We start from the raw sequence: 13,524 nt of genomic DNA on the forward strand, positions 1-13,524 counted from the left end.
AGTTCTGCTTTCTGACAGAAGTCGGATAGAGAATTCTTTCACCTACCCTTTGTTGCTGCCACCAGATTCTTAGCCTCTGAATGGTGAGTGGAACCTTGTGTAACCCATGAGGCCTTGCCTTCATTTTTACTGATTTCTCAATTTGTTTTATAGCTTTATTGAAATAATTCATGGACCATACAAGGTACCCATTTAAAATGTATAATCTGGTGGTTTTAGTAGGAAATGTGTTGTACATTATTACCACCATCAACCTTAGAACTTTTCTATCACTAATGGAATCTCTATAGCCTCTAGCTACCACCTCCTTGTACCACAGTCCTTGACAACCACTAATCTACTCCTGATCTCTGTGGCTTGGTCCCTCTGGACATCACCCAGCCATGAAGTCATGTAACTCTATACTAGGGTGGTCTTTTGTGTTTGGCTCCTTTCACTTGGCATAGTATTCTCAAGGTTCATCCATGTTGAAACACGTATGGTGCTTCATTTTGTTTATGGCTGAACAGTCTTTCATCGTATGGGTAGACCACATTTTGTTTATTCAAGTCTTCTATGATGGACATTTGGGTTGTTTCCATTTTGGGCTATTATAAATAATACTGTTACAAAGCAGATTCATATAGATTTGTGTGTAGACATGTGTTTTCATTTCTCTTGGGCATATACCTAGGAATGGGATAGCTGATTCATGTGGTAACTCTGTTTAACTTGGTCTGTCCCCTTCTTCCCTTCCACCTCCCTTCCTACAGAGATATAATCCATATACCATTCAAATTCACTATCTTACATTATACATTTCAAGGGCTGTGTTGTATTCATAAGGTTGTAAAACCATTGTCTTGTTCTAATTCCAGAACATTTTCCATCTCTCCCCACAAAGCCCCATTCCCATTAGTAGTCATTTCCTGTCTCACCCTCCCCCGAGCCACTGACAACCACTAATCTTTCTGCCTTCAAGGATTTGCCTATTCTGGACACTTCATATAAATGGCATCACCCAAAATGTGACCTCTCGTGATTGGCTCCTTTAGTTAAATTCACCCGCCATATGGATGCACCACATTTGCTTATTGGTTCAGTTTGGTGGTGGACATTTAGGTTGTCTTTTTATTTGAGATAAAGTTATGACAACCTAAGAGGCAAAACACTGCTCACAGTTAAAGGGAATTGGATAGAGAGTCAGCCCCAAATGGGCTTCTTCCAGGTGTCCTATTTCTCAAAGCATGACCAGCTGCCAGGCACTACACTACAGGCAGAGCTGTGCTTAGTGGAAGCCATCAGGGGCTTTGGGTATAGGCCTTAGGCCCCAGAGGATACTGGTGCTATCTACACAGCAGCCTGTAATAAGAGTGGAAAATAGATCTGGGAGCAGGTATGCAGCATCATCTCTAAGGATCTAGACTCCTAGGCCACTGTGAAACCTGTCCAGAGAACTGGTGAGAATGTAGGACTTCTATATTCTGTGCTGATGGCATAGTGTATGTGTACCCTTACAGGATCTTGGTCTCCCCCCACCTCCAGGGACTGAACCCAGGATGTTCAAACTGACCTACACCCCTCAATCCTTTTCATTTTTTGATTGCGAGACAGTCTCAATAAGTTGGCTAGACTGGGTTTGAACTCACAATCCTCCTGTCTCAGCTCCCAGAGTGCTGGGATTACAGTCATGTGCCACCATGCTCTGCTTGAATTACTTTTATTTGAAGGCTCTTAGGAGTGATATTAAAAGTGTGCTTAAGAGTTGGTGCTAGGTAGTAGTAGTTTTTGGTTAAGAATTGTGATGAGCTCAGTTGGTTTATAAATGTAATATAAAAGTGGTAAGGACTGTTCACCTCTATGGCTGCAGGGCACCAAGTATGGAAATATTTCAGCACCTTTTAGGTGATGGTGCTCAACAAGGGTTGATTTTGACCCTTGCCAATAGGAGACGTTTAGCAGAGTCTAGAGAAATTCCAGCTGTTACAACCAGAGGGCAGGGATGTAGAGGATAGAACCCTATCCAGGACAGCTCCCCTAAGCCAGCATAAAATCACCAGGCTCCTAACTGTCACTTGTGTCAAGGTGGAGAAACCCTGTGTACAGTACAGCCTTGCCAAGGCATAGACTCAGGTTGGGATAGCTGCTGCTGTACAGGAGGGACCTCACTGGGGATGTCCATTTGCTTTTACATAGTAGCCCTTCCCAATGTCAGAGCCACCTTGCCTGGATATCACTGCTCCCTTGAAATTTATTAGCACCTTCCGTGTGAACACAAAATGTATCTGACTGGGATCCCAGGAAGAAGCCTGTTTTCTTTTAGAAACCTGGGTTGCTCTTCTCAGCTACCAGGGCAAAGGGCAGCTCTAGTGACCCAGGAGCTCACCAAAGCTTCCACAGCAACAGGTGATTTGGTAAAGCGCTGGAAACAGCGCCTGGAGAAAATGTTGACCTCTCATGGAATGAATGCAGTAGCTCTTGTTATGCAGTTGACCCCCAAGGACCTAAGCAAATAAGGGTGGAAAAGTTCTCAGGGGCCACCAGTTGGACTCAGCAACATCTCTGTGCAAGGAGACCAGAGCCAATGCAGAATCTTGATTCACTGAGCTGTGGTCACACTCATACAGTCACGTTCCTGGGAAAAGCCAGCATCTCACTACACAGAAGCATGGTGGTGTGTGGTTCCTTTCAGTGTCCTTGTTGCAAGATTGTAGCAACATTTGGGGAACAAATTAGCTCATTTAAGTCAGTTCTTGCAGGTTATATGTTTTGCAGTTTTGCCTGCCTCAAGAAGGGAAGCATTCAGAGAGCACTGTTCTGTTGCAGCTGTTTAATGCAGCAACATTTGAAGAACTGCTATGGACTGAATCATGTTCTCATCTCTAGATTTCCATTGTTGAACCTCCATTGTGACTGTTAGGGCACAGGCCTTTAAGGTTAAATGGGAGCATTGGAGTGGGCCTTAATTCAATGGGACTGGTGCCCTCATGAGAAGAGAGACAAAAGGATCAGAGAAGAAGCCATGTAGGGACACAGCAAGGAGGTGGCAGTGCCCATCTGTAAATCAAGAAGAGTGGCCTCTGGAGCAAATGACCCTGTGAGCACGTTGATCTGACACTTTGAAAATATGTTTCTTGTTTAAGCCATCGCGTCTATGGTATTTTGTTATAGCATCCTGGGTGGCTAATAAATAGACTTAGATTCAACTAAGTAGTTTTGTCGGTGGGCCAGGGATGTAGCTCAGTGGCACAGTGGCCTGCTTGGCAAGCGCAAGGTCTTGAGTTTGATTCTCAGTATAAAAAACAAAACAAAAAAGAATGGTTTTGTAGAACAGCATCTTGTTTTGTGGAGTGTCTTCAGTTTTATTGTACTGTAATATATTGTAGAAATGTATTTAAAGTAATGCCCGACCATGGCTAAAGTCAAGGAACCCCAAAGAGCTTGAGAGAAAACCCGCAGTTCCTGGAGTTTTCTGTGCCTATTCACCGCTGCTGCATACTCCCTTCCGGCAACGGTACCCCCTCCACAGCTGCTGCTTAGTCTGCTGTTAAAACTCCCTTTTGCTCTTTTCCTGTCTCCTAAAGCTGTTCCTCTGTAATGGAGGCGAAGGGGCAGTATTTCTATCACCTGTCTACCTACGCAAGACATAAGTCACATTTTCAAGGTTGTGTAAATTCGAGCATGATCAAATACAACAAAGTCTAAATTACAGCCTTTCTCACCATGTAACTGATGTTAATAACCTCTTCTTACACTCTATTAGGAAAAGGTGAATTTAGCTATTTTTAGCTTTAATTAAAAATGACAAGATATTACTATTGTGTTTTCTGATTTTTTTTCATATATCATCATTTTTCTTGGACACAGTATAAAGCTGTCTTTTATGTGTGTAATCATGGGGATTGAACTCAGGACCTTTGCAGTGACCTACATCTCCAGGCCTTTGCCAAGTTGCCCAGGTAGGATTGAAACTTGCCATCTAGGGTCTAACTCGGCCTCCTAAGTAGCTGGGATTACAGGCATGCACCACCACACTTGTCTCTGAAACCTGTCATTTTAATAGCTATAGAGTATTCTTATGTGTGATTATTATAATTTGTTTCCCAATTCTCCTTTTCTTGGGTGTGCTGGAGATATACTGAACAGTCATTGGCGAGCATGTTTGGCAATGCAGCTTATATTCCAAAGAAGTTGTGCACATCCTCTTCTTCAAGCCTTTCACTTTACCTGGGAAGCATGCTTTGTTCGTACAGGTTGCCATTTAGGTGTTTAATAAAACAATGAAGCAACGGTTGCTGTAGATAACTGTGCAGATGAGCAGAATGCAGGGAGCACTGTTACACTGTAGTGTTTGTGAATTGCGCTCCCTGGGGTTAGTGATGTACAGTCAGGGTGGTCTTGTGCAAGGGACACTGGTGAAAGTGATGCTGTTTTTCATAAATTGAAATTATTAAGATTTGGTAAGAGGAGGTAACTTGCAGATCAGAGCTACATGTTGAACTTTATCGTTCTGGTAAGATCAAATTACAAAATAAATTTTATCTTATACTTAACATTATTTACATTTAAAATTCCTTATACTTGGAATTTGTTGGTGTGATCAAGTTTTGACAATGGCTTTCATAAATACTTTTTCAAATTCTTGTTGAGAGAAGGTCTTGTTCTGGAATTCAGGCTGCCCTTGAACTCACTTTGTAGCCCATGCCAACCTCAAACTCACAATCATCCTCCTGCCTCAGCCTCCCTAGCACTGAGATTACAGGTGTGCACCACATTCCTGGCTCCTAAGCACTTTTTAAATTGACTATTGCCTTGAAATTTGAGAGAGGGCATTAGTTATAATAATCTTACAGCTGTAATAAACACACTTGCAATCTCAGTGGTCTGATGCAATAAAGGTTTTATTTTTCTTGCACGTCATATCCTATGTGGTTTGCAGGTATGGCCTCTTGACCACACAGACTGGCATAGACAGACCTGGTTTTTAAAATTAGGTGGTCCGTAAGTCAGTCCTCTGTGCCCCCGAGTCCTTCACTGTCTCCTCTGCCTCTGACTACCAGGTAAGATGTGCAGGAGAACTGAGAGTGGCATCCGCCACCTTCACCTGTGGGCCATTTGGCCAGAACTGAGTCTATTGGCCTTGCCCAACCACAAGGGACACTGGGAAACCTCACCTGACCCTGTGCTCAGGTGGCAAAGACACAGTGGCTTACAGAAAGAAACAAATCCATGGTACAAGGCTGATCTTTTCTCTGTTTTCTTTCCACTCCAGGAGACTTCTTGGCATCATCACAAAAAAGGATGTTCTGAGACACATGGCCCAGATGGCAAACCAGGACCCTGAATCCATCATGTTTAATTAGCAACAAAGTGGAGATTATTTTGAGAAAAACATTGATTATATCATTAAAAAGGAATAAATGATACATTATTATACCAGTGAAAGATAATGCACTGGCAGCAGCAAAAGCAAACACTTTGTTTGAAAGGAGGGGAAGAAGGATGAAACTTTTTTTTTTTTTAAGAGAAACCATCAGTGATAGACGTTTTATAGCTTTAACCCTTACGAGTTTCAAGCTGTGTTTCTTAATGAGTTTGCTAACTGCTGTGGGGGCATGTGGGAGGGTGTACATGATGTAGTTTATGTAATGACATGAAACACAAGTGCTACATGGAGAAGCTTCGGCCCCATCTGCTCAAGGCTGATGTTTGTAACCTCGGAACACATTTGAAGCTTTGAGTCAAAGGACAAAGGGGAACTGGCATGGCAATGCCCCTTATTTATTGATTCTTGAAATTTTGCTGCTATGTTACCGAATCATACTAAAGACAGTTGCACTTACCTTGCTGGAAAAGGCAAAGAAATTAAAGTTGAACAGCTTGAGAGCTGCAAGTCTGCCCCCATGAGTCTGCTCATGACTGCCCCATTTCTCACTCTGTTCTCAGCTCATTGCCCATTAGTTTTGCTGTTTGTCAGTTTTTGAGCTAACATTATGGATGCTTACCATGAGGACCTCGAAGAAATCATTTTACTGTGTCAGACCTGCGCCGTGGAACTGACCAGCACCATAGGCCTGGTCCAGGAACTACTGAAGCATGTTGTGAGGCATGTTGTTTGCTCTCTTGTGAGAGGCCGCATCCATCTTTGGAGGAACATACACCTGAGTATTGATTCACATCCCCACTGCATTTGCTTCATTTACTTACGGCTGTTGCTTGTGCTTTCTTAATAATTGATCAATCCAGCACTTTCCGTGGGTCATGGCCTGTATGCGCTCCGCTTGCCACGAGCATGTTTTAATTTCCGAGTAGCATATGCAAGGGTCAAAACTGGCTCCCCAGTGTTTCAACTTATTTTTCCTCTCAGGGTTTTTCAGATATGACTGTGAAGAGGATGAGGTGTTCGAGTTCTCAGTGGGAACTCCTCCAAATGGATTGGAAGAGAAACACTAAATTGATTCTAAATCTGTTCCATTCTCTTCTCTGTAGGATGCAAACTGTCCAGTTTCAATGTCTAAGTGTGCACTTTCACACTAGCAATCACAGCACCGAAGGACAGAGTTCAATTTTGTACAGCCGATTTAAACATCAGGCATTTTTTATTTGACTTAATGACAAATTTATTCTTTTCATCAGGACTTCTGTCTCTTCTGCAGGAAGAACTAAACTATGTTTGGGGCCCATGCTATGATAATACGATTTATCCCTCTTGGCTCTTCACTTTTGTCTTTCTTCCTTCCTTTTCCAAGAATTGTCCTCATCCCTTTCAATCTCATTGCTGTTGAATATTGATGTTTCAGGTTCCTGTTCACCTGACTACAAATAACAGAAAATCCAAACAGTAGTGCAGGGCTGAGTAAGAAATCTGGAAGAGAGGCACCCCAGGACTGCTTCCATAATATTGACTGGGACCAAAACCCTTAGGCATTTCTTTTCTACCGTGCTCATCCTCTGTCTTTGACTTACTGTCCCATAGTTACAGGGTAGTTGCTGAACCTCCAGGTACCATGTCTGCTTTCTAAGTGGGATAAAGAACAAAGAGGCAATTAACAGGTTCAATATCTGTATCATGAAAGCAGAGCTTTCTCCAGCATGTTCGGCTACACCAATTGGTTAGAATTCTGTTCCACAGCTCCCCATACCTACATGCAAGTCTGGGAAGGAAATGTTTTAGTTAGGCACATTATTTGTGAATGACATTTGGTTTCCCTCATAAGGAAGAGGAATTGGTTCTTGGGAGGAAAATATATCTGCCAGATTAAATTCTATCATCATGTTCCTGCCATTGCCCTTCCTGTTCTTTACTCTCCCATTCTTAACAATCTCCTTAGTCTTAATAAGAATTTTCATTTTGATAGAAATTTAGGTACAAGTGAATTTCTAGTTGTAAAAACATTCTAGTTGCAAAAAGATACACATTCTCTGGATTAAAATAGTTTAAGTCAAGTCATGCTGTCAGCTATGGAAATTTCTTTCCATTATTAATTGCTCTCCTCCAGATTAACACCAAATGGATACATCAGCAGAAAAATATCCAGTTAACAGAGAATTTCAACTTTGGTCTTAGAAGGAAATTTGTTGTCTCATTCACAGCACATAAATATTAAGCAGTAGATTTTAATGCTAGTGTTATTATTGGGGTTTCCACAGAACATGAGCAGTTGGGCAAGGTTCTCCTGCATTTTAAATCGTAGTTTTAAAGTCTGCCTCGTGTAGTTTCCCTCATAGTCCCATGTGGCTCGCCTTAGAGCTGGCTAGTATCAGGAAAGAGTATTCATTATAGCCCAGTCTCGTATAATATGGGAGGCCCTCTAAACTGGAACAGAACAGGAAACTGTGGACAGGTAGCCAAAGGTCAGTGAAATCACAGAATTTTCTTCTAACCTAGCTAGCGGGCTGAGGGGATGCTTTATTCTAGGGCAAGGTCACGAAGGGCAAAATTGAGAGTTGTGTCCTTCTCTCGGTGCTCAGAACAGAGAGGATCAGCAAATATATGGGAAGCTTTTGGGAGAGTGGTTTTGGAAATAATCCAGTCTTCTTTTCTTTGCAAGTTGATCCTCTAGTCTGGTGTAGGAATCAGGATCGCCATAGGAAGACAGGGTCAGATAGGCAGGTGAAGGTCAAGGATGGGGAGTCTGCAGTTGGGGTGCTAATAGTCAATGGCCTTCTTCCCTGGGACTCCATCTCAGACATGTGGTCCCCCACTGGCTAAGGTCTCATCTGAGCTCCAGTGGAACACTGTGCAGCTCTTGGTCACAATCGTTTTGTAAAAGTAGCCAAGTGGAATTCTGAGGTGTTTTGGTGTATCCCAGTGCAGAATTTTATTTTACTTTACCTGATGGAGAATAAAACAAATATCTGAATAATGTTTGTTTCTTTCTCAGACGTTTGAAAGTTCTGCTTTTTTCCCCCCTGAATCCATTTTTAATGTGCAGAGCCAGGGCACATAATGGAAAAGGAGTTCTCAACAAGACACATCACTTGTCTCTTGTTTTTCCCATTACTGAGGAAATGGGCTGTAGGACACCAAATAAAGGGTATCCTGAAAGCGACAGGTGAATGTTTTCCAAGTGTTTTTCAGTGTACCCGTTGGGAGTGCAGATGTTCCTCTGGCTGTAGGGAAAAGGTCAATGTGTTCAAAGTGAATCATTCAATATTGAGCACTAGGCGTTGCTTAGAAGCAGGCAGCCTCAAGGTTCCCTGCTTAGCTTTCATAGGGCTCATCAGGTCTTAGGAAGGAGAGGACCTGTAAGCAGATACACTTTTAATCCTACTAAGCCATGGAAACTGAAGGCATTGCAGCTGTTTATTTCATTTAGATGAGATCTGATTATGTTAAATGCTCAACACATGCAAAGTCTGCTCAGTATTCCTTATCAGGTAGTGAGATGGAAAAGATGTGAAAACCAAGGAGGAAAATCATTGGATTCCCATTTAATTGTTACGTTTTCATTTTAATTTTGTGTAGGCAGTGTTTTATCAGACTCAGCCTCTAGCTTTTGAAATGATTTACACGAGAAGGGAGCCTGTATGTCTACCTTGGGAAACATTAACCAGATCCCATTTTACACCGGTTTGGTAATAACTATTTATTTGCTGTTCTAGGTGAGTTGAGAATGACTGTACATGAGACTTTTATGAGATATATTTGCATTTGGTGTTGGAACAACCACGTAGCAACTTTTGGGTTTTTTATTGTAACACTGTAAACATTGGCGCCTTATTAAAAATTAAATGTTTGAACCCCACTCTTAAGAATAAAACAAGCACAGAGTCCTCAACAAGCACGTCACGAATGGAACAGATACTGTGATTTCAAGCATGTTTCTGCTCAACAGATCTCTGCAAACTTTGTCCTGGTGATATGGCTGAGGCATATAACTAAGTTAAAGGCCCATCCTTAAGATTGTGACATTAATTGGTTGACTTTTTTTTTTTGGAAATAAAATAGATTGGAAAAAAAAAGGAAAAAAAGAAAAAAGTAGTGATTTTTTTTTTTTTTTGGCTTTTTCGTTTTTATCGATACCAGGGATCGGACTCACGACTGCCTGCTTGCAAGGCAGGCGTTTATGCCACTGGGCTAAATCCCCAGCCCCCAATTGATTGGTTTTTAAATCCATTGTTCTTGGCTAATTGGGCAATGACTAAATAAAAATTAAGACCATGGTTCTAAATGTCCAAGCATAGGGCAGGACCACTGTGCCCAGGTCATCTACATATCTATCCTATGTTGGAGCCTAGGGTGGGATGCAGTTTAGTCTGATATTTTTGACATTTTATCCTTCATTTCCTGTGTGTGTAGTGTTTGGGTTTGAATCCAAGGCTTTCACATTGAGCTACACCTCCAGCCTTTTACACTGTTTTTTATTTTTTATTTTGAGGCAGAATCTCATGAAGTCTCTGAATTGCCTAGGCTGGGATCAAACTGTGATCCTTCCCCCTCAGTCTCTCAAAGTACTGGGATTACAGGTGGGCACCACCACACCTAGCCTCATCCTTTTCTTCAACAGCAAAAATTTTCTCTAGTACTCAGGGAACCACAAGGTTTTGAATTGTGTGTTTTTATTTTGAAAATTTTCAACCTTAAAGAAAAATTGCCCACATACCCATGCCCTAGAAGAGGTGCTATTCAATATGTTTTTTTTTTTTATTTAGAGAAAGGTAGAATAATAGAAAATGGGCAGAAATAGTACATACTTTCAAAGAAAAGAAATAAACAGTAATAAATCATTAGTTGATGTAGACATATTTCCCCCTCACAAATAAGTGTTTAAGATACAAAAGTGGAACATATAAATGGGAATTCAACTGGGGAGACTGCAAACCATTCTGTTCAACTATCCAACAAAAACTAAGTAATATGAGTGTCAATCCTATACACTTAGACATGTATGCATTTATCCATATCTTTGTTTATGTTGAGACCTAACAAAACTTATTAGATTAAAATCCTTCTGAACAAAGGTTAATAATATTGCTGGATTTCACATCATAACACTCCGGAATCAGCACTGGGTACTGCAGTGCCCCTGTCTTTCCTTCAAAGTATTTGTTCATTTTATCATGTGTCATAAGATCAGTTCTAATAAACTGTTTATAGGTTTTACGCAAGCATGAGTCTTAACATGTATTTCTATCCTTTCTATATTAGAGGGAGAAACAGAACAAAGCAGGACAGAACTAAACATACTCCTATAGACACATAAAACTAAAAAGACATATAAAACTGCTGTATAAGGAGTTCTACCATGGTTACTGTGCTGTTTCTTGTTATCATCAACTGAATTTGCTATATCATCAGATAAAGTATAATTGAACATATCCGTACATAACAGGATTAACAGAAATACAACTTTGTAGATAGTGTAGAGCTACAAAAACAGGTAGTAATCAAATCAGAATGGATATCATGGTGAATCACTGTCATTTTCAGTATAGTTGTTTATACTCCTCAACTTGATACCAGCAACCTAACAGTTCTGAATAAAATCTGTCAGTAATAAGCAGTATTTAAGCAAGTCAGATTTAACCAAGATCAGTTTATGTCTTGATATCTTTGGGACAGCTGTCTGTGCCCTCAGATCCAGTGCTTGTATACAAACTAGGATGGAACAAGTTCCAACCAAGCAGAGTGGTGAGAATAATAAGGGTTTTAATTCCTGATACACTATTAGCTATATCTTCTGCTGTTTTTTTTTTTTTTTTTTGAAGACTATTCCTCTCCTTTACTCCCCCAGAATGAACGTGTATTTTCAGGTCTCCCCATCACTCATGATTTTATATTGGGGGGGGCAACCTGATATTTACCTAAGTATTTCTGTACTTTCTCACCCCTGGGTCTGATCTCGGAAGCTAAGCAGGGTTGGGCCTGCTTAGTACTTGGATGGGAGATTCAATATGGTTTTAAAGGAATCTCCCCTTTTTAGGTGAGGGATCCAGCTGTGGGGACAGTTAAATACAAATGCCTTGCTACAGAAATGGGCCTACCTGATGGATCCCTCTTGGGACTAATGACTGAAACTATGTCTGGTGTGGGGTGAGGGGATATTTTAAATGTGTTCTGTTTTTCCTTTGGGAGAAGGATAGATGTTAGTAGATGCCTTAGGATATTGAAGGGCCACATAAAGACCTAGAATTTCAAGGAGTGACATATTTGACTTGGGTTGTCCACAAATCATTCTGACTTTTGGACAGTAAGTATGGAAGCCAGGATTTTGGCTAGAGGCTGCTGCAATAGATGATCAATGCAGAGGGAAGTTCTTGAATTGTGGATGTATTTCCAATGATAAGTCAACAGATTTGCCGGTGGGCTGGATATAAAATGGTAGAGTCAAACTGCCAGTTACTGAGATGGACTAGACAAAGCAAGGAGCATGAAAATATCTGTTGGACATTTAATCTAAAATTCAGGGTCGTCATTAGGGTTGTAGATATAAACCATACCACTGACATACTGGTGATATTTAAAGCCATGTCTGGAAACTCCCTAGGTCTAATGATATCCTAAGAGCAAACAAAATTGACATTCTAACAATTTGAGTGTTGCATCGAAGGAGTCACACCAATGTTAGAATGCACTTGAGTTCCACTGAGCCCTGACTGTGACACTGTCAAAGACATCGAAGCTGTATGAGCCTAGGTTTCTCTGTCTCTGTAGAGTGAGCTACTGCTCTTGACCCAGCAGCACAGTTGTGAGAATTAAATGAGTTAATCACTGAGAAGTCCCTGGCATGGAATATGACCATGAAAATGGTAGATATTATCATTTTGCCCCATTATGAAGTCCTCTCATTACTTTTAATTGGAAATTAATTTTGTGTTATTAAAGGACATGTAGCATTTAGTTCAGTTTAATTATAAGACCCCCAAATAAACATAGAGTGGGCTAGTCAGTTGCCTCTTTTCAATTCTGGTAGTCATTTCTTCCTAAACAAACAAAAATGCAATGAACAAAAACTCAAAACACAAATACCTCTCTTAAATGTTACCTCTTCCCCCCCCTCAAAAAAATCTTCCCATGGACCCCACATTAATCAGAAATTATATAAAAGAGATCACCTGGCAGAAAAAAATATTTCTTTGTAGCTTTATATTGGCTTGGAGAGAAAAAAAGTATAAATACACAGATACCAAACTATTCATTGGTTAGTTTGAAATTTGGAGAAAGAGTTCATGAAATATAAAATGGATATAAGTTGCTTATTTTCAGACAATGTAAAACCCATATCTACTATTGTTCCACACCAAAAAAATAAAAAAATCTCTCCAGCATGGTGTTAATGTAGAAATAAGTCTGTTGGCAAAACTCATGAAAGAATAGCCTTTTGTGGGCCTTAGATAGATAGTTCTCTACCGTGATAGAGTTAAAAGCCAGAGGCAGAGAATAAACAAACAGGATTTTTCTCAAAGATGACAACCCATTAGTCTTAATTCTGCAGGCTTAGCTAAGGCAAAGAAGAATGGCCTTGTAAATAACAGTCTGGGTTGAGCTGGGCTTCCTGGGCCTTCATGGGTGGAGTCAGGATCAGAGACACCCATCTGTGCCCAGGCTGTCTGCGCATGCCCTATCTTACAGCTCTTCCTCAGTTCATTGGTAGTTAATTGGCTAGAAAGAAGCTACCATATGTGAAGGCAGATAGGGAGCATCTATTTTTGGCAGTTCCTCAACATTGCATTTCATTAAAGAAATGTGTTTTTTTTTTTTTTTTTTTTTTTTCCCTCTTTCCGAGTGAGCAATAAGCAAAGAGCACCTTGTGGGGATTTGCAAACCCCTTTAGTCAGGGTTTGGCTCGCAGAATGAAAGGAGCGATTTATATGTGATTCCAGCGTTTGTTATGGAACACATATTTCAAAGATTAAACAGCTGTCCTCAATCCAAACAGATTCTGTCAGAGAAATTGAAAACACATCCATAAATTCTCGGTCTGCAGGCTGCCTGACAGGTTGGGTCCAGAGGACTCAGGTTTGCTGGTAGAACATTTCTTCCTTCTGCGGGGCTCCATGTCCCTTTCACACACTCAAATTCTTCCACCTGTTTCCAGCCCA

General features: G+C 40.8%; 1 protein-coding gene across 2 annotated transcripts in view; it reads left to right on the plus strand.

Annotated features, from left to right (window-relative positions):
- The window catches only part of Clcn4 (chloride voltage-gated channel 4), a 72,966-nt gene extending 62,376 nt beyond the window's left edge, over positions 1-10,590 (plus strand). For both annotated transcript variants that reach the window (XM_013144716.3, XM_003462897.5), the window contains exon 13: positions 5,252-10,590. In XM_013144716.3, the coding sequence (XP_013000170.1) occupies positions 5,252-5,342 (91 nt within the window). In that variant the 3' untranslated portion in view covers positions 5,343-10,590. The remainder of the gene's footprint in view (positions 1-5,251) is intronic.
- Positions 10,591-13,524: the final 2,934 nt, after the last annotated feature.

This window comes from Cavia porcellus, unplaced genomic scaffold, assembly GCF_034190915.1.
Source record: "Cavia porcellus strain 051 isolate PalLab524CR breed Dunkin Hartley unplaced genomic scaffold, mCavPor4.1 scaffold_33, whole genome shotgun sequence".
Classification (NCBI taxonomy): domain Eukaryota; kingdom Metazoa; phylum Chordata; class Mammalia; order Rodentia; family Caviidae; genus Cavia; species Cavia porcellus.